The sequence below is a fragment of the Monodelphis domestica genome, chromosome 7 (genome assembly GCF_027887165.1).
Source record: "Monodelphis domestica isolate mMonDom1 chromosome 7, mMonDom1.pri, whole genome shotgun sequence".
Taxonomy (NCBI): Eukaryota; Metazoa; Chordata; class Mammalia; order Didelphimorphia; family Didelphidae; genus Monodelphis; species Monodelphis domestica.
In genome coordinates this window covers 214,127,856-214,154,551 of record NC_077233.1, presented here as the reverse complement: position 1 = coordinate 214,154,551, position 26,696 = coordinate 214,127,856, and the positions used below count along the sequence as shown (strand labels likewise).

At 37.8% G+C, this 26,696-nt stretch overlaps 1 protein-coding gene and 1 long non-coding RNA gene across 3 annotated transcripts in view; one reads left to right on the top strand and one right to left on the bottom strand.

Moving 5' to 3' along the window:
* The window catches only part of SDK1 (sidekick cell adhesion molecule 1), a 1,320,044-nt gene that overhangs the window by 1,058,201 nt on the left and 235,147 nt on the right, over positions 1–26,696 (top strand). Inside the window, 2 exon segments of the mRNA XM_007498416.3 lie at positions 603–794; positions 9,237–9,358. Coding sequence (XP_007498478.2) covers positions 603–794; positions 9,237–9,358 — 314 coding nt within the window.
* LOC103104022 (uncharacterized) overlaps positions 1–26,696 on the bottom strand; it is an 84,974-nt gene that overhangs the window by 25,765 nt on the left and 32,513 nt on the right. Inside the window, exon 1 of one of the 2 annotated variants that reach the window (XR_008913339.1) lies at positions 25,320–26,201. The exons of the other annotated variant lie outside the window; for it this stretch is intronic. This is a non-coding gene — a long non-coding RNA (uncharacterized LOC103104022). Of the gene's footprint in view, positions 1–25,319; positions 26,202–26,696 lie in introns of those variants that run through there. 2 annotated transcript variants of the gene reach the window in all.

Here is a 26,696-nt window from a genome sequence, read left to right as displayed (position 1 = left end):
GTCAGGATATTTGATGGACTAGGGCACATGGGAGATTAAATTTTCACTAGAAAAGAGAAAGGTAAAAAAAACTAAACAAAAGCATAGAATATGCAAAGGCAGATGCAAAACTAATCAAAATAAACAGAAAAAATATTTTAAAAGCAGATTTTTAAAAATAGAAATGACAAATAATTATAACCCTTTGAGGCAGGGGGAAATATATGATTCAGCATATCAACTGTAATGGGATAGGGAAGCCAGGGACAACTGTGCAAATACTCAGTGCAGATTTTTAACAATTGAGTATTGGATTCATTAAAATATTTTTCTTTTTTTTTTTAAAACATTTTTTTATTTGTTAATTACATTAAAGTTCCCAGGTATCTCTTTTCCTCCCTCCCCTCCTTGTAATAGAGAAGGTATCATGATGAAAAAAATGTATATATGGAACTATGTCTTGCATGTTTCTGTTTATCATTTCTTTCTCTGGAGGTGCATATACATACGTTATTCATTAAACAATAACATTAAAATAATGTAAAAGCCAGTTAAGGGACTTGAAGCAAAAAATAAGTATAAGATGATTATGATTGTTAAGCTGTTTTGTCATTGTTTTCTAGGTTATCAAATTTCCTGGGAAGTGTATAGTAGAAATGACTCCCGTCTTACACTTACTCTAAATAATACAACCCATGAATATAAAATTAAAGGACTGTCATCTCTTACCACTTATACCATTGAAGTGGCAGCTGTCACAGCTACAGGGATTGGACTGGTGACCTCATCCACAATTTCTTCTGGAGTTCCACCAGGTTAGTGAAATTTCACCTTGATAAATGTTTCAGCTTTTATTGTAGTGCAATTACAACAATTTGTTCCTCATACATAGCTTTGTTTCTCTAAAATAATTCTAAGAGGCATATTAATTCTGTCTTATTTTGATTTTTTGGGCAGAGCAATAGAGGGAAAATGCTTAAAGTGAAATGGATATGATATTCATTAGACAAAAAGGAAATTCTTATTTTATGGTTATAAAATATGAAAAGAGATTTTTGTTGTTTATAAATCTCCAAAGAAGCCAAACTCTGAATAGTTGTAATGACTGATTTTTGTACAGAAGAACAAATGATGAAACAAACTTTTCTGGACAGATGTAGGGAGTTACTACTGGTCCAGAATGTTGTGTTCACTTTCAAACATGGTTTCTGGGTCAATAGGTTTTGTGTAGTTTTATTTTTGATAAAAGTGAGGATTCAAGGAAGGACTATGGCATAAAAATGAATATCATTAGTAAAAGGAAACTCTTCTCTCTAGCAGAATAGCTGTAAGTCATGAATGAGCATGTTTTTGTTTTTGTTTTTTCTAGAGGGGTACTGATATGCAATTAAGACTAGTAAAGTAAAAACTACTTTAGAGACATCTCACAAGGACTAACTTACCTCCTACCTGTGTCTCTCATGTTTATGCTTCCCTCTTCATCCTTTTCCCCTTCTGGAATCATGAGCCATAATCAACTCAATTTTGCCATTGTTCATGGTTGGGCTGTGTCCATTAGGTACCCATCACTGTCCTTTTAGCTTTGTGTCCTTTCTCTGTACTTGGCATATAGCAGGCACTTGATAAATGCTTTTCCATACATTCATTTGTTCATTTATGAGTATCAATAGTCAGGGAGGAAAGGAAAACCATGGTGGTCCTTAACATCTCACCATAGACTATTTCAGTAGACTATTGGTGATTGATCCCCTTCTCACAAGGCTCTCAGTTCATCCTTTACTCAGGTGTCAGATTGATCTTATGTAAGCATAAGTCAACATGGATCACAAAATGTCGGGAAACAGTTATTAAAAATTGTATCACCATGAAATCTGGAATCAACATGGAAAATAAAAGTTAAAAAAATGTTTGTCTCATCAAAAATTCCACATTCCAGAAGAAACCTTCCCTGGCTTTTTTTTTTATCTTATTGCCTTCTTTCTTAGAACATCTAAAATTTGTCTCTGCTTAGATTATAAATTTCTTAAGAAAAGAGACTATTTTTTTGTCTTTCTTTGTATCTCTAGTGCTTAGTATAGTAGTACTTGGGTAATAGGAAACATGATTGCTTGTTGATTTGATTGGCTGGCCAACTTTCTGGTGTTGATCTTGTCCATATTTTCCCAGGCCAAGATTCAGTAGTTTGTTCATCTACTGAGTCTATACTGGAAATGTCTTTGGCTTAGCAGAACCTCCTTGAAGTTGTACCCTTTTGGTATAATCTTGGGGAACCAAGAGTCACCTCTATGCCACAATTAAGATGTTAGTAATTGATAAATTTTTATTGCTAACATAATGATGATTCAAATCACAAACTGTGTGCATATCATTTTTAGAGCAAATCTATGGTGTAAAATGAAATAAATCTGCATGTGTATTGCATAGTTTTATGTACAACCCTAGCAGGCAGCAGAAAAATGGACTAGCTGACCTCTGGAAATCTCTTTCTTCTCTCTATTTCTGTGCTTAGCAATACACCTGGTAATGTACAGAACAGAGAATTAGATGAGGAAATGAGGCACAACTGTATTATTAAATAAATGGTTGATAACCATGGTTAAGGAAAGCTATTGAGTTCCTATTGCTACATTTTCAGGGTAGATCACCTGAAACTGAAGAGAGGTCATAAAATTCCATTGCACATTCTATTAATTGGGTTAAAGCAAAAGTCATATGATGATGATGATGATGATGATGATGATGATGTCTCTAGATTCTGTTTACTGAGCTTGAAATCTATATCTGGATGAAGAATTATTTAAAGAATCAGAAGCTCTGAGAAATGTAGAAAAATCTTTCAAAAAGAATCACTCTTTCTTTGATTTAAACATTTTCTATCCCAAATTCATTAAAATTAGATGTGACAAGAAGTCTTGAAATTGTCATCTCTACCTATGTCAATATTAGAATAATCACCAAAATAATGTTATTATTCCTATCTGGAGGCTCCTTTTAAATATCCCCAGGAATGAGAAATTAGGGAACTATTACCCAGACATGTTGTTATCTGATGGAATTTTCTGCAACATGAAGTGTTTATATTTTCTTTTTCTTAACTCCATCCCATTTCCTTGTGTCAAATTCTTTTAAATTGTGAATTCTTTTACTGAATTACTCTTAAGGATTTAGGTAGTATCAATTTTTTGAAACCTTTCATTTTATAGTTATAAGTAACTCCAGATAAGAAGTTAGCTATTTAAAAAGACTTGTGTCAAAGGATTGATATTATATAGATATTCTAGATCAAAAATAACTATAGATATCAGGAAACATAACCCATGCCCATCTTCCCCTAGTTTTATTGCCAAAGACAAAATAAGAAAGTGTGGAAATAATCTGTATATTCCTGAATTTGAATGTCCTAGCAACAGAAACCAGGAAACTACAAGCTCAAGTGCTGAACACCAATTTAAATCTTTTAAAATATACTTTATTTCTATTTTTTCTCAGTTACATATAACAAAAAAAAATTTTAACATTAGATTTTTTAAATTTTGAGTTCATGTTTTTCTCCCTCCACTTTCCACTCCATAAGAAGGCAAGCAATTTGATGTAGATAATGCATGTGTAGTCATACAAAATATTTCCATATTAACCATGTTGCCAAAGCAAACACAGACTAAAATAATAATAAAGAATGAGAAGTATGCTTCAATTTACATTCAGATTATCTGTTATCACTCAAGACGTGAATAGCATTTTTCATCATAAATCCTTTCAAATTATCATGGATCATTGTATTGCTGAGAATAGCCAAGTAATTCACAGCTGATCATCATATAATATTGCCATTACTGTGTATGACATTCTTCTGATTCTGCTCAATTCACTTTGTATCACTTCATATGTCTTCCCATATTTTTCTGAAAATATCCTGCTCATCATTTCTTAAAGTAAAATAGTCTTCCTTTACAATTATTTACCACAGCTTGTTTAGCCATTCCCCAATTGATGGAAATCCATTCAATTTCTAATTCTTGGCTACCATAAAAAGAGCTGCTATAAGTATTTTTTAGTATGTATAGGTTATTTTCCCTTTTTCTTTGATCTCTTTGAGGTACAGATATAATAGTGATGCTGTTAGATCAAAGGGCATATAAATATTTATAACTCTTTGGGCATAGTTCAAAATTACTCTCTAAATTGGTTGGATCAGTTCATAACTCCAATAGTGCATTATATATATATATAGTAGTCTCTCGGTGATCAAGAATGACTATTGTCTATGTGCAGTTTCATCTACGGTGTACCCTCATGTGGCTTTGGAGTCCAAAGGCTGAGGCGCAGAGTTTGTGGCACATGGGTCATGGGACGCCAGTTGTTACGGGAGATGCAGTTGTGGCCTGGTGTCGGCGTTCACATGCAGTGGCAAGACATCGACATCGCTCATCTTCAAAGGTGGTGGCGGCATGGTGAATGTGGGTTCACCAGCTGCTTCTGTCAGAGGCAGCGAGTTCTAGTTGCTTTGGTGAAATGCCAGCCCACTTCAAGTTTGACTTTGGCTGATCCTTGAATCTTTTCTTTGGTCGGCCTTGTTTCCTGAGTCCAGCTGACAGTTCACCATAGAATACCTGTCTTGGTATTCGCTGTGGGTCCATGCGGATGACATGTCCAGACCATCGTAGCTGGGTTTTGAGGACCATGATTTCGATGCTGGTGGAGTTGGCTCTGTCGAGGACTTCCTGGTTGGTGATTCAGTCCTGCCACCGGATCCTCATTATTGACCAGAGGGAGCGTTGGTGGAATTGCTCCAGCTGTTTCATGTGCTTCTGGTACAGTGTCCATGTCTCACAACCGTACAGGAGCGAGCTGAGGACCACTGCGTTATACACTTTGAGCTTCTTTGCAGTCCTTACACCTCTGTGTTGGAGGACTTTGTAGCATAGCCGCCCGAGTGTCTGGCTGGCCTTTTGGATCCTGGCATGAATCTCATGGTCTAGGGACCCGTCGTTGGCGATGGTGCTGCCCAGGTACTTGAAAGTGTTGACTTTAGAAAGCTGCGTGCCATCGATTGTAATGCACGGCTGGTTAGTTGGCCTCCCTGGTGCAGGTTGGAACAGCACCTCTGTTTTGCTGAGGCTGATAGTCAGGCCAAACAGTTTTGTTGTGGTGGAGAACCTGTCCACAATGGTTTGGAGATGATTTTCTTGGTGGGCCATGACAGCACAGTCATCTGCGAAGAGAGCTTCCAGGATGAGTCTCTCTGTTGTCTTTGTTTTTGCAGTCAGGCGGCGAAGGTCAAATAGTGAGCCATCCAGTTGGTATTTGATGTAGACGCCCAGGTCTAGATCCATCACAGCATGTCGTAATACTTGGGTGAAAAATAGGTTGAATAGTACTGGAGCAAGGACACAGCCTTGTTTCATGCCATTGGAGATGTTGAAGCGATCGGAAGTCTCTCCACCATATAGGACTTCCCCTGTCATGTCGACATGAAAGAGCTGGATCAGTTTAACAAATTTTGCTGGGCAACCGAGCTTGCTGAGGATCACCCACAATGCGTCCCTGTTCACTGTGTCGAACACCTTTGTCAGTTCTATGAAGACAATGTAGAGACTCAGGTTCTGTTCAAGCCATTTTTCCTGCATTTGCCTCACCGTGAAGACCATGTCGATGGTGCTGCGATCTGGTCGGAAGCCACATTGTGATTCAGGCAGGTTCTGCTCTGAAACAGATGACAGGAGTCTGTTGAGTATAACACGGACGAGGATCTTTCTGGCAGTGGAGAGTAGTGAGATGCCTCTGTAGTTGTCACAGGCTGCTCGTGAGCCTTTGTTCTTGTATAGGGCTACGATGGAGGCATCTCTGAGTTCTGGGGGCATGTCTTCCTCTTCCCATATGCTGGTCAGCACTATGTGGAATGCCTGGAGTGCCTTTCCATTTAAGGCCTTGTACACCTCTGTTGGGATCCCGTCTTTACCGGGTGCCTTGCCTGCACTCATTTGTTTGATGGCTTTTTGGACTTCCTCTATTGAAGGAGGGACATCAAGTTGTTCAATGGAGTGGTTTTGGGGGATCTGGTCAAGGGCGCTTTGGTCGACTGAAGAGGGTCGGTTGAGAAGCTGACTGAAGTGTTCTTTCCACCTGTTGCTGATGCAACTTATGAGAGTGTCACCGTCAGAGGATAGCAAGGGAGTGGTGGTGGGTTTTAATGGCCCATAGACAGTCTTGAGGGCACTGAAAAATTGTTTGTAGTTTTTCATATCAGCAAACCGCTGGATTTCTTCTGCCTTTTTTTCCCACCATCGGTCTTGCATCTTCCTGATCTCATGCTGCGGCGTGGCTTGGAGAGACTTGAATCTGTCCTTTTTAGGAACAGAGGTTGGGTTATTTTGCCACTCCATAAAGGCTTTGTTCTTCTTGCTCAATAGGTCTTCAATAGCAGTGTTGTTCTCATCGAACCAGTCATGGTGGTTGCGTTGTTTTGGGCCTAAGACTGCCTTTGATGTTTCCTTCACTGCGTCTCTGAACTGGTTCCATTTCTCGGTTGAGCTTCCAGTGAGTGGTCCCTTGGCAGACAGCTTGTTGTCCAGGCAGGACTGGAATGTTTTCAAATAAGATGGATCTCTAAGATGACTCATGTTGTAAAATGCGCGAACTGTCTGGGCGCATTTTGGATGGCGAGGCGCAATTCACATTTGAAGAGTCGCTCTAACCAATCAGTGGTCTGTCCAGCATTCAGCTCCATTCATGGCTCTGGTGATCTTTACATCCTGGATGTCTTGCCGGCGTACAATGATGTAGTCAATGAGATGCCACTGTTTTGATCTTGGGTGCATCCACGTTGTTTTATATTTGTTCACCATGGTGAGTTCGAACTCTGAGCATTTGCTGAGTAGCAGTAGGCCGTTGTTGTTCATTTTGCCCATGCCGTGTTTGCCGAGCACTCCTTTCCATCTTTCATGGTCCTGGCCAACGCAGGCGTTGAAGTCTCCCAGTAGTATCAGCTTGTCATTTGTGGGCACTGAGTGCAGGGCGGCACTCAGGTCAGAGTAGAACTGCTCGATGGTCTCCTCTGTGCTGGTCAGTGTTGGGGCATATGCGCTGATGATTGTGGCATACTGGTCTTTGCTGAGAGGCAAACGGATCTTCATGAGCCTCTCGCTGATGCCCACAGGCAAGTCTGGCAGCTGTTTGAGCAAACTAGTCTTGATGTCCAGGCCAACACTGTGGATTCTGCCTTCATTTGAGGCTCTACCTTTCCAGAAGAAGGTGTATCCAGTGGTGGGTTCGCTGAGTGATCCCTCTTCTGGTAAGCGTGTTTTGCTTAAGGCTGTGATGTCAATGTTATATTGCACCAGTTCTTTACCGATTAGAGCTGTTCTTCTCTCAGGTCTTGGGGTATTCTCTCTATCAAGTAATGTCCTGATGTTCCATGCTCCTAGTAGGAGTTTCTTTGTATTTTTTCTTTTCTTTCGACCCCTTAAAGGGGATGACCCGCCAGCCACGGTGTGCTAACCTGGTGTTTGTAGGGCAGGCAATGTTTGGGACACCTTTTCTAGTCCCCTCCCTTGATTAGGGTGAGCAGTGCTGTCCTAGAGAGGGCTGCTCAGTCGCCCAGGATGCTACCGAAAGTCCCTGCTGCCCACAGGGCTGAGCGACCACTGGTCCGTGGGCCGCCTACGTGCAGGATCGTGATTACAACTGCCAGTGGTCACCTCTACCTGTTGCATCGTTAGTGTCCCAATTTTTCCACATCCATTCCAACATTTGTCATTTTACTTTTCTGTCATATTAGTCAAGCTGATAAGTATAAGGTGGTACCTCAGACTTGTTTTAATTTGCACTTATCTAATCAATAGTGATCAGGAGCATTTTTTAATATCAGCATAGATAGCTTTGATTTTTAACCAATTGGGGAATAACATGTATTCTTATACATTGACTTAGTTCTCTATATACTTAAGAAATAATGCCTTTATCAGAGAAATTTGTTATAATTTTTTCCTAGTTTTCTACTTTTCTTCTAATATTGACTACATTGGTTTTGAGTCAAACCTTTTTAATTTCACATAATCAAAATTATCAATTTTAGATCCAATAATGTTTTTTTTTCTGTATTCTTTGGTCATAAATTCTTTACTTATGCAAAGCCATGACAGGTAAAATTGTCCATGTTCCTCATATTTACTTGTATCACACCCTTTATGTATAAATCATGTACCCATTTTGACCTTATCTTGGAATATAGTATTAGATCTTGGTCAATATCTAGTTTGTTCCAAATTGCTTTCCAGTTTTCCTAGCAATTTTTTTCTCAAATAATGATTTATCAAACACTCAATTACTATGGCCATTTACTATTGTATAAACTGTATAGTTAATCTATTCCACTGTTCAACCACTCTATTTCTTAACTGGTAACAGCTTGTTTTTATGATTACCTCTTTGTAATTATAGTTTGAAATCTGCCAGGCCACTTTCTTTACATTTTATTTTATATCAATTTTCTTTATATACTTGAACTTTTATTTTTCAGGTCAATTTTATTATTATTTTTTTCTAGCTCTATAAATTTTTTTGGTAATTTGATTGGTATGGCATTGAATAAATAAACTTAGGTCAAACTATTATTTTTATTTCAGCTCAGCCTACCCACGAAAAATGACTATTTCTCCAATTACTTAGAACTGATTTCATTTGTGTGAAAAGAATTTTGTAATTATGTTCATACTTCTTGGGTTTGTCTTGGCAGGTAGACTCCTATGTATTTTATATTGTCTTCAGTTATTTTAAATGGAATTTTGCTTTTTATCTCTTCCTGCTGGACTTTATTGATAATATATAGAAATGCTAATGCATCCTTGCTTCACTCCTCATCTTAATGGGAACACTTGCAGCTTATTCCCATATAATAATACTTATTTACATCTTCTTGTCTTAGAAACAGTGCTTTAACAATATTATCTTCTCCTTTTTCTCATCTCATTAATTTCTAGGTGGAATGGTAAGACAACAGGTTGGGGTATTCAATTATCTGCAATATTTGAGGATGCAAGAAAAGCCATAGTTTTCTTTAATTCAGCCATTCCCCAATTTTTAAAGAACCTTTTTTCTTCAAGGCACTGTGCTAGGGACTATAGAAAATGCAAAGATAATTAAGGCGTGGCCTCTGTCCACCAGGAAATTTATGATCGAGTAGGCTTGTATAATATATATAAAAGCCTTAGACCTTACAGCTTAAATTTCTGTCTTTTTTCCTTCTCTTTCATATTTAGAACTTCCTGGAGCTCCTTCCAATCTGGTGATTTCCAATATAAGTCCTCGATCAGCAACACTGCAGTTCCGACCTGGTTATGATGGGAAAACCTCTATTTCCAGATGGATAGTAGAGGGACAGGTAAGTATTAAATTTAAAATGTAATAAGAAATAGTCCTGATTAGAAATGTTTGACACTTCAATAGGGAGAAAAAATGCCAGGTTATATAATATATAGATTTTAAGAGGCAAGATCCTATTTCTTAAACTCAAGAGAAAAAATAACTAACTTAAAAATACTTGCCTACATTTCTCTTCATTGAAAAGCCTAACTCTGCCTTCTCTTCCTTTATCCTTTGTCCCATTCCTGTCATCCTACCTCCCTTTTTGCTCCTGGGATTCTTTCCTCTTAGCTAAGGAAAATCATTAGTGAAAAATGTACATATCTTACTTGTGAAATATTTTGAATTGAAAAACACTGCTATAGCTCTTCACCAATGCTACATTAACTAAATCATTCCAAAGACTAATCCAACATGACCCTCCCTATGGCTTATATCTCATTTTCCCTCTTCTGTGTAGCTTTAGAATTTATTTTGATTCTTTTATCTAAAACAGTTAAATTTTCTCCTGAAGATTAAATATTTCCTATGAATTATGAATGACAGGACATCTAAAAATTCAGGAAAACAGGCCAAATAATAGGCCTAAAATAAGGTAATCAGATAAGGAAAAAATAGTAATTGTTTTATTTTCTGACAAAAAAAAGAAAGATGAAAAACTAAAGGAGAAGGACCACAGGCATTCTTATATTCTCAAAATATTTTCTGTACTATAAATTTTGGCAATCTCTGCCATTGAACAAGGGTGTTTTACTATTCAAAATTAGAAAGTAAAGGACTTATTCAGTGAACCATCCTGAAAGATTCTTCTTGAAATTCTGGGAACATATAAGAGTTATTCCTCAGTTGCTTAGATCTTCCTATAGTCATAGTGAGATGTGAAGAGCAGTTGTTTTTATATGTAATAAATCAACAAACACATTCATCACACAGTGCCTGTGCTCAGCATTTTTCTAAGCAGTCTTATGAAAATATTTTATGATATGGTCCTAATCCTTAAAAGGCTTCTAATCTGATTGAGAAGTGTGTTTGTTGATGGTTGTACAAGGTACAAAAAGCAAGATTCAGAGATCCTAGTTCTATATTTCTGAGAGAAACAAACTTTGAGAAATTGGGGCATCAGTTATTTGCTTTTCTCAAACAACTAATGTTAACCTTTTGTTCCCATAAGCAAGACAGTTAAAGTTACCCATCTCATTTATGAAATGATGAGGAAAGCCAATGGAAAGATATTGTTTGTTTTTATATTTTCTTTAGAACAGTTTTTTGTTGTCATTGCAAACAGTGAACTATCCTTATAGTATAAGTTGGGACTATTTAAGAGGATTAAAAAAAGAATGACACTATGTATGAGGCCTTCTTTAGTGAACTTTCATTCTTAAAAAGAAGATTCATGGGAGAAACTGGGTAGTTCAGTAGATTGAGAGCAAGGTCTAAAGACCTGGGTTCAGATTTGGCCTCAGAAAATTCCTAGCTGTGTGACCGTCAGCAAGTCACTTAACCCCTATTGCCTAGCCCTTTCAACTCTTCTGCCTTGGAACCAATGTATAGTGTTAATTCTATAAGGGTAGAAATAAGAGAAAGGGGTGTGAGCAGAGATAAGAGCCAGAGCCCCAGCAAAGCCCCCCTCCTGGCATGGGATCAGCCCATTTATAGTCTAACCCACACCAGGATGTTAAAAAATGGAAACCTGGGAAGAATAGAGAATGCTGGGGGATGTATTCCCAGGGGTATAATTTTTTTTAAAACACACATTACTCCCTGGGATCCATTGGGAGACCTGTTTCTCCAATGGATCATTTTAAACATAACCAACTTATAACTCTAAAGATTTTTAACTAAAGGTACATACAGTATTGCAGTTTCTAAGGGGAAGTTACAATAATTTGGGGATAAGAGGGAAAGAAAGAGAAAAAGAACAAAACCAATTAGGGAGCAGTTCCCTTTGGCATAAAAGTATACATTCAAAACAAATGCATTCAACCCCCCAAAATTCAATTCATCACATCCAAAAGTTCACTTAGGATCCAGGATCTTTTGGAGCAGTGTGTAGTCTCTGTAGGCACCTTCTGTGATCAGTTTACTTTTCTGGATTCTGGGAGGTTGAAAGTCTCTTATTCTAAAATTACTCTCAAAAGAAATTAAAATTTGCAAAATAGGATAATAACACATTCACCCCGGGGAGGACATTGACAAATACAGAAATCACATGGGGATACATGGCTGAGGTATGAGGTACATGAATCATTGCCAAAATGATTTGCCAAAGAAAATGCCAAAGAATGCCACAGAAAAATATCAAAAACATCATAAAAAATCAAATAAAAGAGAAAAAAGTAACTACTGGATGAAATATAAAATATCTAAATATTATATGTAAAAATCCTAAGTAAGGAAAAATAAAATTGTAACAGGTCCTTGAATCAGGGCCCAATTAAAGTGATTTATGTCTGATAAGTCTATAATGGCAATCATATACTTATTCACTCAGCAGTTAGAACTACAGTAAATTGCCACATTATGAAAGACATAAAAGGGACTAGATTTTTGAAGCAGATGGGAAATATCATTCCCTGTTCTGATCTTTCCTTGTCTCTCAGGGATAGGGGAGACACAATAGCCAGTGTTAGGCACTTGATAGAAAGTGTGGTATAAGGAATGTGGTAGAAGGAGTCCTACATCTAATATATGTCAAACAGCTGCAACCTTGAGTCTCACAGAAGGTTCAAGTCCTCTTGTATTGGCACAGAATCTCATCAGTCCTACCAGAATTGGTTTGTCTCTTTGACCTGTGTGCTCCATTTGGTCTGTGCTTTCTTGACATTGTTCGGGTGAAGTCTGTGCTCCTTTGTGATCCCTTCTCCTATAATAAGACACATTCAGCAAGCAAAATCACATAATATTTAAATAACCAGTGTCAGGTTTCCATAGTCTAAAGCTTTTGGGTATGCTTTTACATTTAGGGTTAATGGACATTTTAAACTTATACTAGTGCAAAATCAAAAAATATTTTTAATAATAGTGACATTTCTTCAAGTACAAAAAATGGGAGAAAGGAAAAAGGAAATATTATATTGTACATGCAAGGAATAAATACTATATTGCACATTCAAGGAAAAACAGTAATAAAAATGTTTTAAAAATAATATACACATATAGCTTACAAACAGTGAATACTGTATCAGCCAAAGAGAGGTAGCATACAACGGTTTCTCATCCCCAAAATGAGATCCATTTCCCTTTTAACTTAGCCATGAACCACAATATGAGTGCAAATGATTTTTACAAAGTAACAGTTTTATAAAACAGGAGTACAACCGGCTATGCACATTCAAAGAAAGAACCAAAATTCTCAAAATTCACAATAAGCACATCAACTTACTTATCTAAAGATTACTAATACAAATTTTGTCCAACTGGTTTATGGACTTTTATAACAGTATTTTCCCAGGTTCAAGTATAAGATGGTACAAATAAAGACAGTACAACAGAATATATATCTAATAGCAAAATTACAATAGCAGAAAATGACATAGATTAATAGCAACATGTATATACATACATATATGTATATATATATATATATGTGTATATATATATACACACACCTAAAAACAAAATTAAATCTCAAAGCAAACAATCAGTAAAATACAATAAATATGATAGGATATTGTTAATCATCATCTATATAGAAGGTGCTCTCTTTACATGAGAGCAATGAGGCCAAGAGTCTTTTTCTCTCATTTTAATAGCTGTTGGAGTGGTTAACAGGACTAGGAATGAACCATCATAGGCAGGTTGAGTTGATCCAGTATGCCATAAGTTCTTTATGTAAATTTTGTTACCTGAGTGTAAGTCATGGAGCAAGAAGCCTATAGGATCTGGTTGTACAGGAGCTCCAGATTCATGGAGCTCTTGCAATTTGGTCTGCAAATCCCATATATATATATATCTGCTTCTAAGATAAAATAAGGCCAGAAGGAGAATTTTAGGCCATTTTAAATGTCTTAGTGCACATTTTCCAATCATAGTTTTAAGCTCTCTATTCATTTTTTCAACTTGGTCTGAGCTCTGGAGATGGGATGGTACATGGAATTTAGGAGTTATCCCCAGATATGAATAAATTTGAGACAGGATCAAATAGGAAAAATGAGTTCCTCTATCTGAATCAATGCATGCTAGCAGGCCAAAGTGAAGAATAATTTCTTTTAAAAGCACTTTGGCAACAAAAGCCATTGTGGATTGAGCAGTAAAAAATGCTTCAGGCCATCTGGTCAGCTGATCTACTATGACCAGACAAAATTTATACTGTCCAGCTTTTGACATAGCGATAAAATCAATTTGCATGCGTTCAAAAGGTGTGTAAGCCAGAGGATACCCACCAAAACCTTTGCCACAAAAGGTGTGCTGATTAAGTGCTTGGCAGGTAGGGCAGATTGTACACACATTAGAGGCTATGGTAGTTATGCCAGGGGCTATCCATGCTCTTTTAACAGAGTCCACAACGCCCTGGGTACTAAAATGACCATTTTTATGAATAGAGTGGCAAATTTGGTCATAAAAACTCCTATGGGTCTCATTCAGATGATAGCCATACTCCATTTTTCTATTTGGCCTTAAATTTTTGCTTCCATTTTTTCTACTTCCTTTTCATTATAAGAAAGGGATAGATTTGTCATCAGTAGTTGTCAATGTTAAAATTAACTCAGGCCCTTCTAAGGCCACTAGCTTTGCAGCAGTATCTGTCTGGTCATTCCCCCTACAGACAAAGTTAGTGCCATGTGTATGGGCAGAGCAATGAACTACAGCTAGGGTTTCAGGGAGCAGGAGGGTAGAAAGAACTGCATTCATAATTTCTGCATTAGCTATATATTTTCCTACTGATGTTAAAAATCTCCTTTGAAGCCAAAGCATGCCCATTGCATGACATATTCTGAATGCATATCTAGAGTCTGTAAATTGTTGTCTTATCCTTGGCAATTATATAGGCATGTTCCTATAAGTTGAGCACTTATACTTGAGGGCAGCAAAGCTGACCACAGAGTAGCAAATTCTGTGACTACAGAAGCTCCTGTTAGAGTATGCCATCCTTCATGAAAGAAGAACCATCAGTAAGTAATACTAGGACTGAATTGTTTAAAGGAGTGTCCAGTAAATCATTTTGAGGTTTTCCAGTCATGGACACTAAATATTCACAATTGTGCAAAGGTTCTCCTGAAACTGGTAAATCAGGAAGCAAGGTTGCAGGATTTAGAACTGCACAGCATTTTAATGTAATATTTTCATTATTCAACAAGGTTACCTCATACCTTGTAATTCTCTGATCAGAAAATGTCTGTGTTCTATGTCATGGCAATAATGCTTTGACTTCATGTAGGCACATTATGGTTAAAGGGCATTCCAATACTAAATCAGCAGATTTAGTCACTAGCAAGGCTATGGAAGCTACATCTGTAAGACATAGTGGTACTCCTGAAGTTACTGGATACAGCTGGGCCAAATTATAAGCAACTGGGTGCTGAGCAGGTCCCAAAATTTGAGTTAAAACACCTGAACTCTCTCCATTCATGTACATAAAAAGTAAATGTTGTTGTTGTTTTGTTTTGTTTTTTTTGTAATTTGGGATGCCAAGATCAGGGGCAGACAGGATAGCCTGTTTTAATTGTGAAAGAGCTGACAAATGTACTGCTTATAATTTTAGTGTTTCAGAGACCAAATTTTTGGTTAGTGCTATAACAGGCTTAGTGATTTCCCCATAACAAGGGATCCACTGCCTACAAAACCCTGTTGCTCCAAGAATTGCCCTCAATTGCTTCTTAGTGAAGGTTGTGCTCAATTATTAAATTGCTTCAATGTGTAAGGTAAGGGTTTGAAAAAAAATTTTTTTTAAAAGATTCATTTTAAATCTCACTAGATCAAAATGATAGACTCTTTCCCTACCATCTTTAAGAGTATTAGCATCAGTCAAAAGGGGAAATATAGGATAATGCCATCATTCAAGGTTTTACATTATAATTGCATTATAGGAATCTATACCATGCCAAAGTGTCTAGTACAGGCATATGCATACTTGATTAATTCTTTTTTCCCCCTTTGGTTATAATATGTTCCCTTTTCATTTCTGCCTGCCACATGAAAGATTTATATTTTATATCCTCCAATATCTGGTTTAAATTTATCAATAGGCTGTCATTCCATTTTAATTGTGTTGACATCTATTCTTTTTAATGAGCAAGTTGAACTAGTTTTCAGTCATTTGCTCAATTTATTTTATCTGATGAACATTATCAACAGTGTGCAACCAATACATTGCAACATGCAAATCTGCTAGCTTGTCTCACAACTGGCAAATACATACTCCTTTTTAACAATCTAGTGCACATGGAGCTCTTCAAATGACCCTTGGCCTTATGGTTCTTCAGACATCTAAGTCACTTCTCATATGAAAATGAGATAGAACAATGCTAGTCCATGGGCCTCAGCAATTTTCAACTACTTCTGCTCTCTAGAGTCCCTAATGGTCACACACATTAAGAATTGTTTCTATATGCCCAAACTCAGTCACACTGTGAAGCTATCAAGGTAACAGCTGAAATGTACATAGCACTTAAAAACCTGCAGGATGTTTGATCTATGAATTGTTCTCTGGCACTGGCGGAAGAGTCAAAAGAACTGGCCTTGTATTCTAACTCTGCCATCAACTTAACCAACTGTGCAAGTCACTTGACTTGACTATAAAATCTATAAAATGAGGATAATAAAAATATACTTCCCCAAACCCCCCGAATAGTCTAGTCTCATAGGAACAAGATTGGACATGGAGACAGAAAACCTTGGGTTCCAGTCTAGACCTCATACCTTCTTTCTCTGGGTCTGAGTTCCACTATCTGCAAAATCAAGGTAGTAAACTAAGTGTGTCCTCTCTGGTATTGATACTCCATTATGATGAGAGGTCAAAATAAAATACATTCAAAGGACTCAATAACAAACTACAATAAAGTTTGCTTTATTTGGTTCCTTTAATCCAGGTGTTTAGCCATTTTTTTTCCTATGTAAAGAAGTCATCTTTACGTTTTGATCAGTTCTTGGAAGTGTACCAGAAACATTTTACTATTTAGATTTATTTTTGGTGAATTAGAAGAGAAAAAGATTCCAAGTAACAGAAGGCTCACTGCTGAAAGTCTGAGTGAGAAGCTGATGCTCACCTGTGTGGTGTATATATATGTTTGGGAACCAGGGGTGAGGGGAAAAGAAGCTTTTAAGAGGCATTTTTTTTTATTCCTTGATGCTCTTTCTAAAACCTTTGGCTTTTTAGTGAATAAAAAGCCTTTTCCCACATTTGTACAGCTAAAGGATTAGATTCAAATGTTGGACGTTTTCATTTGCCATTTATAGTTGTCTGCTTCAGTACCTTGGCAAACCCCTGCGGCTTACAACCATTTGCTGTGTTGTAATAGCTAGAATACAGCCTTCAGAAGAAATAGCTCTGAATGTGATTTTCTCTAATGAAGATGTTAGTGGTAATGCTTTGGGTGCAAGTGAAACTGTTTCCATTCTAAAAATGCAAAAATAAAAAAAATAAAAACAACCTCCTCAAAAGCCCCTCACCATTTAATGCTTATTTGTACATAATAGGAGTGGCCATTTTCTTTAAAGGAACTGTTTTCAAGAGAGTTAAAGTGCTAGTAAAATAAACCTCATGTCTGTTTAGTGCCATATTCTCTGTAACTAAGGAATAAGGGAAATGGAGCACTCAGAATGGTCACTGTGAGAAATCCACAGGTAGGCTATTTTCATGAGCTCAAGGTACCTTGGGAGCCTTCTGTTAATCTTGGCATGTTCCCACATGAAAGCAAAAAACTTGAGGTAACTTTGCCTTTCTCTTTTATGGACATTATGTAGCAATCATAGAAACTTAAATTTAGAGCCAGCAAGGACTTCTGGACTTATCTAGTCTGTCCCCCTCATAGGGAGAACTGAGGCCCAAAGACAATAAGTGACTTAGAATCACAGGATCATAAGTTCTGAACAGAAAGCCACTTCAAAGACAGCCCAGTCCAATTCTCCTCACTTTACAAATTAGGAAACTGAGACCCAGAGATATTAGGAGTGGAAGAGACAGGAGTTTAACCCAAAATCTGACACTCTGAATCCAGTGTTCTCTTGGATCTCATGATATTAATTGAAGACCTTAGGTTTTGTTTCAGTTCTCAAGTATCTAGTACAGATGTTCAATAACATGTGTGACATGTTATTGAACACAGAGAATATTATGTTTCCCTAGCCCGTTCTTTCTTCCAAGACTCTCACAATCAATTTCTGCTTGATGTTAGTTCCAGGGAAACATTTTGTCTCTGAAGACATCTTACTTGCCAAATAATAAAAATTTTGTAACCAAACGTCCCCCTTTTTTGCCTTGTGCCAGAAAATTCTGAGTTAAATGTATACATTGAGTATCATAATATTCTCCATTCAAGCCTTGATAGCATATATTCCTTCTGCTCCTCTTACATGAACTCTGTTCTTTTTATCATTACATTTTTACTCATCAATGGATTCTTATTGGTAAGCACCTACAGATCCTTTTGGAAAGAGATAATATACAAGTATATGAGATGAAATGTCCCGTGAACTTTTTATATTTTCCCTTTTATGTTCTTTCAATGATCCTTTTTTTTTTTCTTGAAGGGGATGTTAATTCCCAACAAAGAGAGAGGTAGATTGTCTGTTCAATTCAACAAAGTTGTATTTGCCTTCAACTATGTGCAAGTCACTGGGAATACAAAGATAAAATAAGATATAGATCTTGTACTCAAAGAGATTGCAGCCTAATGATATGCCATCACATTTAACTAGAATACAAAACCAAATGAGAAAAGGGCAAAGTAGCTGTGCAAACACTGGGTTGAGATATTGGAGCTGGACAGGCCTTTCAACTGGGAGAAACCAGGAAGGCTGCATGAAGGAGACAACTGAATTAATCTTTGAAGCAAGGGAGAGATATCAGTTGGTGCAGTTGGGGAAGGAAAGATTTATTCCAGTTTAAGAAGACCATCTGAGCAAAGGCAACAAGATAAGCGAGAAGAAGGAATAGAACACAAGGGACAGAGATTAGTCTAGTATGTCTAGAATGTAGTGAGCATGTGAAGGAGAGCAGTCTGAGGTTGATTTTGAAATATCAAGATGAAACATTAATTAACTCTACCCATGATCTTTCTAGGACACATCAATTGAGAACCCTGGAGTTGCTAATCTACTCAATTTTAACAGTAAAATACAGTACCCTGTGTGCTTAAGATGAAATTCATTATCTTTCCGCTTAAACACTCTCCCATCTTCTCTATTTTTCTAGAGGGCAACACTACCTTCTTATCCCTCAGGCTCACAACCTAGAAGTCACCATAGATTTCTCACTATCTCTCACACCCCCACATTCAAGCTGTTATCAAGGCCTGCGGATTTCATCTTTCCAACATCTCTCAAATATGCCCCTTGCTCTCCTTTGACACTACCACTGACTGAGATCAGGTTCTTTTCCCCTCATGCCTAGATTATTGCAATAACCTATTGGTGTTTCCTTCCCTCTCTTTCCCTCTCTCCACTCCATCATTCATTTTACCACTTAAGTGATTTTCCTAAAATGCCAGGTCTCATTGTCACCCCCCTACTCAACAAATTCCCATGGCTCCCACTTGTTTCAAGCATCAAATACAAAATACTTCGTTTGGCATCCAAAAACTTCTATACACTAGCCCCCTCCTACCTTTGCAGCCTTCTTAAACCTTACTCCCTAACACATATTCTTCAGTCCAGTGACATTGGCTTCCTGTCTATTCCATGAACAAGACACTACATTTTTCAGCTCCAGGCATTCTCTCTGACTGTCTCCCTATCTGAAATGTTCTCCCTCCTCCATTCTGAATACTGACCTCCCTGGCTTCCTTTCAGCAGAGCTAAAATTCCACTTCTTAAAGGAAGCCTTGCTGAACCCCTCTTAGAGCCAATTAGAGTGTAAACTCCTTGAGGGCAAGTATTGTCTTTTGATTCTTTGTATTCTAAGAGTTTAACAAGGTACTTATCACATAGTAGTCACTTAATTAATGTTTACTTAACAAATTTTGAAAAAAGTCTGATTCCAAGATTCTCAATTCCCCCCCCCCCACCCCATGGCTTTTTGTATTTATATTTTAAAAAAAGCAGTGTGAACTCAAAGCCAAGCTGAAAGGAAACTTGTATTAGAAGTTAGAGAGGCAACATGGTGAATTGGCTAGCCTTGAAGTCAAGAAGAGCTGAGTACAAATTCTGACTCTAACACTTATTGTATGATTTGAGGTCAGTCATTTGAACTCTGCAATTCAGTTTTTTTATATTCAAGATGCAAGTTAGACTAAAATGGACTCTAAATTTCTTTCTTGCTGGAAATCTCTGACTATGATTTTATGAGTTATCAATAGCCCACTGGCAACTGAGGAACACTTATTAATGGTGTGTGATGGATTCTAAGCTGAGAGGTGTGCTCATACCTCTTAGACCCATTGAAATGTAGGACAGGGAGGACACTAGGAACTATGCTGTGAATGCCCCTGATCTTTTCTCTACTTATTCCTACTCAGTGTGTCTTCCCCTTAGTGTTTTGTATTGTAGGTTAATCAAATAAATGAATCTGGTATTCAGAGTATCTGTGATCTCATGGATGTGAATACATCTTCCTCTGGTGCAGACCGTGATATGTCCGTAATATTTGATCTTCTGTGATTCTTTTCCATGTCCTCTCTCAAAACTGGCCAAGGGGATTCCTCCATGGGAACTCCTGTCTCTATCTCATCTTAGCATGAATTCCTACAGATCACAAAGGCTTCACATCCATTATCCTTTGTTCATAAAACATGGCCAAGCCACCTGCTTTTCCAGTATACATCCCTCTGTTGATATCCTTTTGTGTTTCTTCTGAATGTTCAATAACATACTATATAGTGTATATCCCTTGGGATGAAATTAAACTTTACTTCATCAACCTTATTGTCATCATAGAACCATCATAGATTTAGGAATAGATAGAAGGGACTTTAGAAATCATCTAATACAACCTCTTTATTTTTTGGATGAGAAAACTGAAGCTCAGAGGAGATTAAATGACTTGCTTAAGGTTACACATATACCAAGGGGCTAAGACTGAATTTGAACCCAAGTCCCCCACTTTAGGGAGCAGCTAGATGGGACAATAGAGTTCAAGGGCTAGTCGGAAAGACCTAAGTTCAAATCCAGGTTCAGACACTACCTAGGTTTGCAACCCTGCTCAAGTCACTTAATCCGCATTGTCTACTGCTCTTCTGCCTTGGAACCAATACACAGTATGATTCTAAGATGAAAGATAAGTGTGTGTGTGTGTGTGTGTGTGTGTGTGTGTGTGTGTGTGTGTGTGTGTGTGTGTGTGTGTGTGTGTGTGTATAGTGGTCATTTGATTATTGATTGATTTCATCCCAGGAGACTGTTACCCACATGCTAATCCTTTCCATCCTATTGCCAGGTTTATGAACCAAGTATTTTTTTAACCTATGTTTCCATATCCAAAGTTAAAAATTTTTAGCTAATTGTATCACTCCCTCTCTTCATTACTGATGCACATTAGGGCCATTTGTGGCCCTGTTGATAAGTGCCTGTCAGCATTTTTATTGTAATAAGCCTCAACTTTATGGTTGAATTTCTTTTTTATAATCGAAAAAGAGACATTATATTTGAATAGTCGGCTGTGTAACAGGAGAGCTGTCATCGGCTTTAATGACTCCTCCAATAATAATGTGGTCATCTGGGCAAAAGCAGCTTCATCTTTTGTTCTCATATAATGGCTCTGCCCGAGCATTTGGGTACTATGGTGATAGGTAGGGATGAAATACATACTTAGATATTTCATCTGTTGATTGTTTGCTAGATTGTCCATAATAATACCTTTCCAATGACTTCTCTCTCTTATTTCTGGACCAATATATTAAAAAAAAATCGGTAGGCGATTAATGATTTAAAGTAGCCTCTTTGTTCATTAGTCTACCAGAACTCTTTGGTCTCTGGTGTATGTCTTAAAAAATATGACATGAGAACAAAAACTTCCTGTCATTTATACTTGAGGTGGCACTTGAAGGGGAGCTATTTATTCATTATAGACTTTGTTTTCAAGAAGTATATAAAAGAGAATAGCAAAGTGATGAAGTGGGTAGAGTGCCAGTCTTGGAGATGAAAGGTCCTGGGTTCAAATTTGACCTCAAATGCTTCCTACCTTCATGACATTGGTTAAGTCACTTAACTTCAGTAGCTTAGCTCTTACCATTCTTCTGCCTTAGAATTTATTCTAAGATGAAAGATAAAAATGTTGTTTTTTTTTAAATAGAAGTATATATAAGCCTGCATCTATTTAAAATACAAATGACAAATGACAAAAATAAAAAGACAAATTGTTGAAATCAATAAAATCTTGTTCTTTAGTAGGGGAGTAAGCCTTTGTATTGAATTATCTTTCATCCTCATTCTTTTGTTGGTTAAGACTTTTCTAGGGATAGTAGATTGAACAATAACCTTGAAGTCAAGAAGACTTTTGCATGTCAATGAGATCACTGGTAGGGATAGGAATCCTGGACCTGGGATTTCATTGAATATAGGAAATGAATTCCTAGGTTGGGAAACTGCCTTAGGGCAAGTCAGCACCTTTGTTTTCAATTAATAGAGTGAAAAAGAGAGACAAAGTGAGAGAGCCAGAGAAAGAATATAACACAGGTTTTGAAGTTGAATTCTCCTAGTCAGGGCCAGATCAATGAAATACTTAGCATTGTCCTTTTAAAAATTCAGTTCAGTTCACAGCAGCTCACATATATTTTGTTCCCTGAACCTGCCTGAGGGCTAGAGCCAGCCTGTCAGAAGAGCTATGCAGTTCAGAGTACTGTCCTAGCCTGGCTGCAGTTTTGCCAGAGATATATCTCTACACAAGTTCCCAATCTGTTCACACGTCATCTGTGCCCTCTAGTGATCTCCGCTTGGGGAAGCTTCATTTGGCTCATGCACAGGGGAAAGCCATTCAGAATAAAAGGGGACTCAGTATTTGGGGAAGTTGCTTTCTTTGCAACTTTTCCTGCTGACACTAAGATTTTGGATAAGCAGGGTGCTGCTGGGTTGGCAGGTTTCCATGGAATGAGTTCTTGGAGGCTCTTGTCTTTTTTTAAAGAAGTTATGGATGAAAGGATAGATTTTTGATGGAGCTGTAGTTTGCTATGATTTCTCTTCCCTTCTCATTATCACCTTTCCTGGTGCTCTAGAGATGCCTGGGTAGGTAATGTTTACTGCCTAGTCAGTGACTGTCTACCTGTGGCCTTTGAGGCTCTAAAGCAAGAATTGTGCTACCTATTATCCACATAATGGGAGAAAGAGGCTTCCCTTTCCTCCTTTGTACCCTGCCTTAAGCACCAGACTTGCTCAGGTCCTTTCCTAATGAAAAATTGCTTTGTTCTGGATGGGAAACTGTCACTTCACTGAAGCCACACACTGCCCCAGCAGGGTCTGAAATAGTTACTTAACAAGTAAAAGTTTCTAAATAACCCCAATTTTATAGCCAGCAGGTGCCAAATACTTGCTTTACTTAGAAACAAGGAGTTGGATGCCTCCCCTGCCTGACTGACCCTGTCACTTGCTCACCAACTCCTATTGCTTTAGTGACTGAATGGTATGGGCCTTAATGGGTCCTAATGACCTGCCTACTAGTAGGTGGCATTGGAAATGTGGAGTTTTTGCTCTTATGATAGGAATTTTAAAGGGCTCTTATCTGATCTAAAATTTAAAGGGGGGAAAAAGGCATCATAATTCTACTTCCCTATGTGAAATTAGGGCAGGAAAAGCTTCTACTCCCCTTGCAGGTCTGTGGATTATTAGTGGACAGAAGACTGTCTACTATTATGCTGTAACTACTGAACACTTTAGCAGCTGTCATTAGAATGTGATTTTAGAGTCTAAAAAAGTAAGCATTTATTAAAGAACATCTGTCCAACTATGAGAAAAAGGCTAAAAGATTCTTTAAAGTTCTGATTTATGTGTAAATATATATAAAGTTCTAATTTACATAAAGTTTTAAATTCCTTTCCTAGAATTCTAAAAACAAAGTTACTCTTCTGCATTTAATTGTCTCAGGAATGCCATTTAGAATGATCCAGTTTCAGAATTTGTCTCTGGGGTTTTGATTTTGGCCAGTTCCAGCTAATCACAAAATAAAAAGCTATGCTCTATACTGGGTCATAACCAAAAGACCTAAGTTCCTCAAAATCTAAGGTTTATTCACTCAAAAGATATATATTTCCTCCAAAGAGCTGAAAGACTCTTAGATGCATAAGGAAATATTCAGAGCTGAACTGGACTTCCTTGTTATAAGAGAGGGATTGGGTAGTGTTGGGAGGTTGAAGTGATAGAGACTTTAGGAAGCAACAGTGGTAGTTAGGTGGCTCAGTGGATAAAGTTCTGAGCCTGGAACCAGGAAGACATGAGATAAAATCCAACTTCAGAACCTTTCTAGCCTGTGATCCTTAATAACACCTTTAACTGCTATTTGACTCCATTTTCTCATCTTATAGATGAGGATAAATATACCTCTCAAGGTTGATTTAAGGATCAAATGAGATAATAATCACAAAGCATTTAGCACAAAGTTTACCACATAGCAAGATTATATAAATGTTAGTGATTATTATTATTATTATTATTATAAAAGTGTCAGAGGTATTTTATTTATTCATTTTTTAAATAAACCCTTACCTTCTGTCTTAGGATAGATACTAAGTATTTGTTCCAAAGCAAAAAGAATAGTAAGGGCTAGGTAATTGGGTTAAGTAATTTGCCCAGGGTCACACAGCTAGGAAGTGTCTAAGGTCCTCCAGTTTCTAGGCAGGCTCTCTATCCACTCAGCAATCTTGCTATCCCAAATAAGGCATTAAAAAACAAAACAAAAAAAAACCTTATCACCATGGACATAGGTCAGCAATGACGAACCTTTTAAAGATGGAATGCCAGGCCCCACCCTACCCTACCCTACCTCCAAGACTGAGTGCTGAGCTGGTCTCCACCCTAGACAAATGCCATGCCATGCCCCTCAAGAGACCAAGTGCCATGCCCACCCCTTTACCCCAGACAGGGGAAGGAAGAAGTGCTCCTATTGGGCTACTAGGCAGAGGGGCAGGTGATAAGAGGCACATGTAGAGAGGGGGAGGGCAGTGATCTGAGTGCTCTGCTCCTCTCCATCTCTGCCACCAGTGAGCTACCCACTTTATGCCCTGTGAACTCCCATTAGGCTACTGAACAGAGGGGCCAGGGATGTGAAAAAATGTCACCAGTGTGGTGGAGATGAGGAAGGGAGAAGCTCCATTTGAGTCCCTCTACCTTTCTAGTAATAAAGTCTGAGGGGGTAAGGGAGAAGGTTAACCCACATGCCCATAGAGAGTACTCTAAGTGTCATCTTTGGCACCTGTGCCATAGGTTCATCATCACTGGCATAGGTAATACCAATTTAAATCTAGGCCTCTAAGAAGAATATTCAGATGGGAATCTTCTCCCCATTCCCATCCCTTTTTCTTCTTCATCACCATAGGGTTAGTAGCCCCTGTTGTAGATACTGAATCTTAGGTAAACAAAATAAACATCTCTCCAGAAAAAAAGGCCACCCTCCTTGGGTGAGCCTGCTTGCTGTAAAGGCTGCTTAGCATTTTGCCCTTCCAAATGCCAAATAAAGATTTGTTGTTCAATTGAACCTTCAATCAATAACACAATGCCATGCTCTCCTATTTTTTGCTCATGGCATTGCAGGCCTGACTTGTTCTCAAAAAGACTTAATTAGTCAAAATATAGGACCCATTTCTAAACCTGGGAAGCAAATCATGTTATTGCTCTAGTACTGAGCCCCATTGTTATTCTCTGTCCTCTTCCATTGCCTAGTTACCTATTTGGGATTCTCTCACCTTTCACAATCTCTAGTTCTTCCAAAGCCAAAAGAAGTTCCTTATTTTGACTCTCTTCTCTGTTGGAACCATTGAAAATCTTGATAGATCTTCTCCACTTCTCTTAGTCATGGCCAGTGGAAAACTACTAAAAGGTGGAGAAACATAGTGTCTCCAATTTCCCCTGATGACCTCACTGGTATTAATTCTAAAGAGCTGGCTTGCTGAGTTACTTGGCCATGCTTCCTCAACCTGCAATGCTGCATGTGGCTGAGAGCACATTCAGCCCCTCTGAGTGATGGGAACAGGCAGATGTATGTCCACAGGGGCCAGGGAGCAAGGAGGCTGTCAGATTATTGCTCACAGGAGTAGTGCAGCAACTGGACAGATGGAATTAATGCCCACAGGGACAGTGCCATAAAGGAAAGGCAGAAGAAGGCTGAAAGTAGTGGTATCACAATGAGGGCTGAAGTCACTTGTCAAACTTGTTTATTTCTTGTTTAAGTTCGTGTGTATGTGTGTGTGTTTGTGTGTGTGTGTGTGTGAGAACATTTATGGAGGATATTAAACAAGAGAAGTAAAAAATAGTAGGGTGGAGAGATCACACAGGAAAAGAAGGAATTTGCTTTCAAAGGTATCTCTCATAAAGCTTCTATAAGAATGCCTTGAATTTTGATAACATATGAAACTTTCAATAATGCATCTGTAAATATATACACATACATAAATTAATAGGAAAAAAGAAAAAGCACAAGAAAATATGGTAATATTTGAGGCAAGTTCCCAGAAGGTGGTTTGCCATATTCAAACTGAAATATGTCCATTCTAGTCCCTTAATGCTGCAAGGTATTATCATATCATCCTGATTGTGATCTCAATGTCTTTTTAGCATTTAAAAACTGAATGGTGTGCTAAGTAAAAGGTCCCAGATCAACTAACCTAGAAACTAAGGATCATCTCTTTATCCTCAGAATAGTTCAAACACCATTAGTTTTAGTATATGCTTCCATACACTACCTGGAAGTATATAGACCATTCTCTTCACTGGCTTGCCTACATCAGTCTTCATAACCATCAATAATGATGCGAACTCCTGCTGATATAACTGGGCTTTTACTCACATTGGAAGGCCTTTAGTGCGATGGGTGGATGGACACCTCGTGGCAGACTATTGGGAGGACATGGACCAGAATTTCACTGTATAGATAGATGTGGATGGGCTGCTATCTGAATCATTGCAGATAATATCCAAACCTAGGAGATCACAGATGTATTGCAATATTTCTACAGCACTTTAAGATTAAAATGGACTTTCCTGAGCAGTAAAGTGGTGTAGAGTGTACTCATTAAAAATGGATTTGACAAATATAAGAATTTAAAAATTATTGTTGTGGTCAT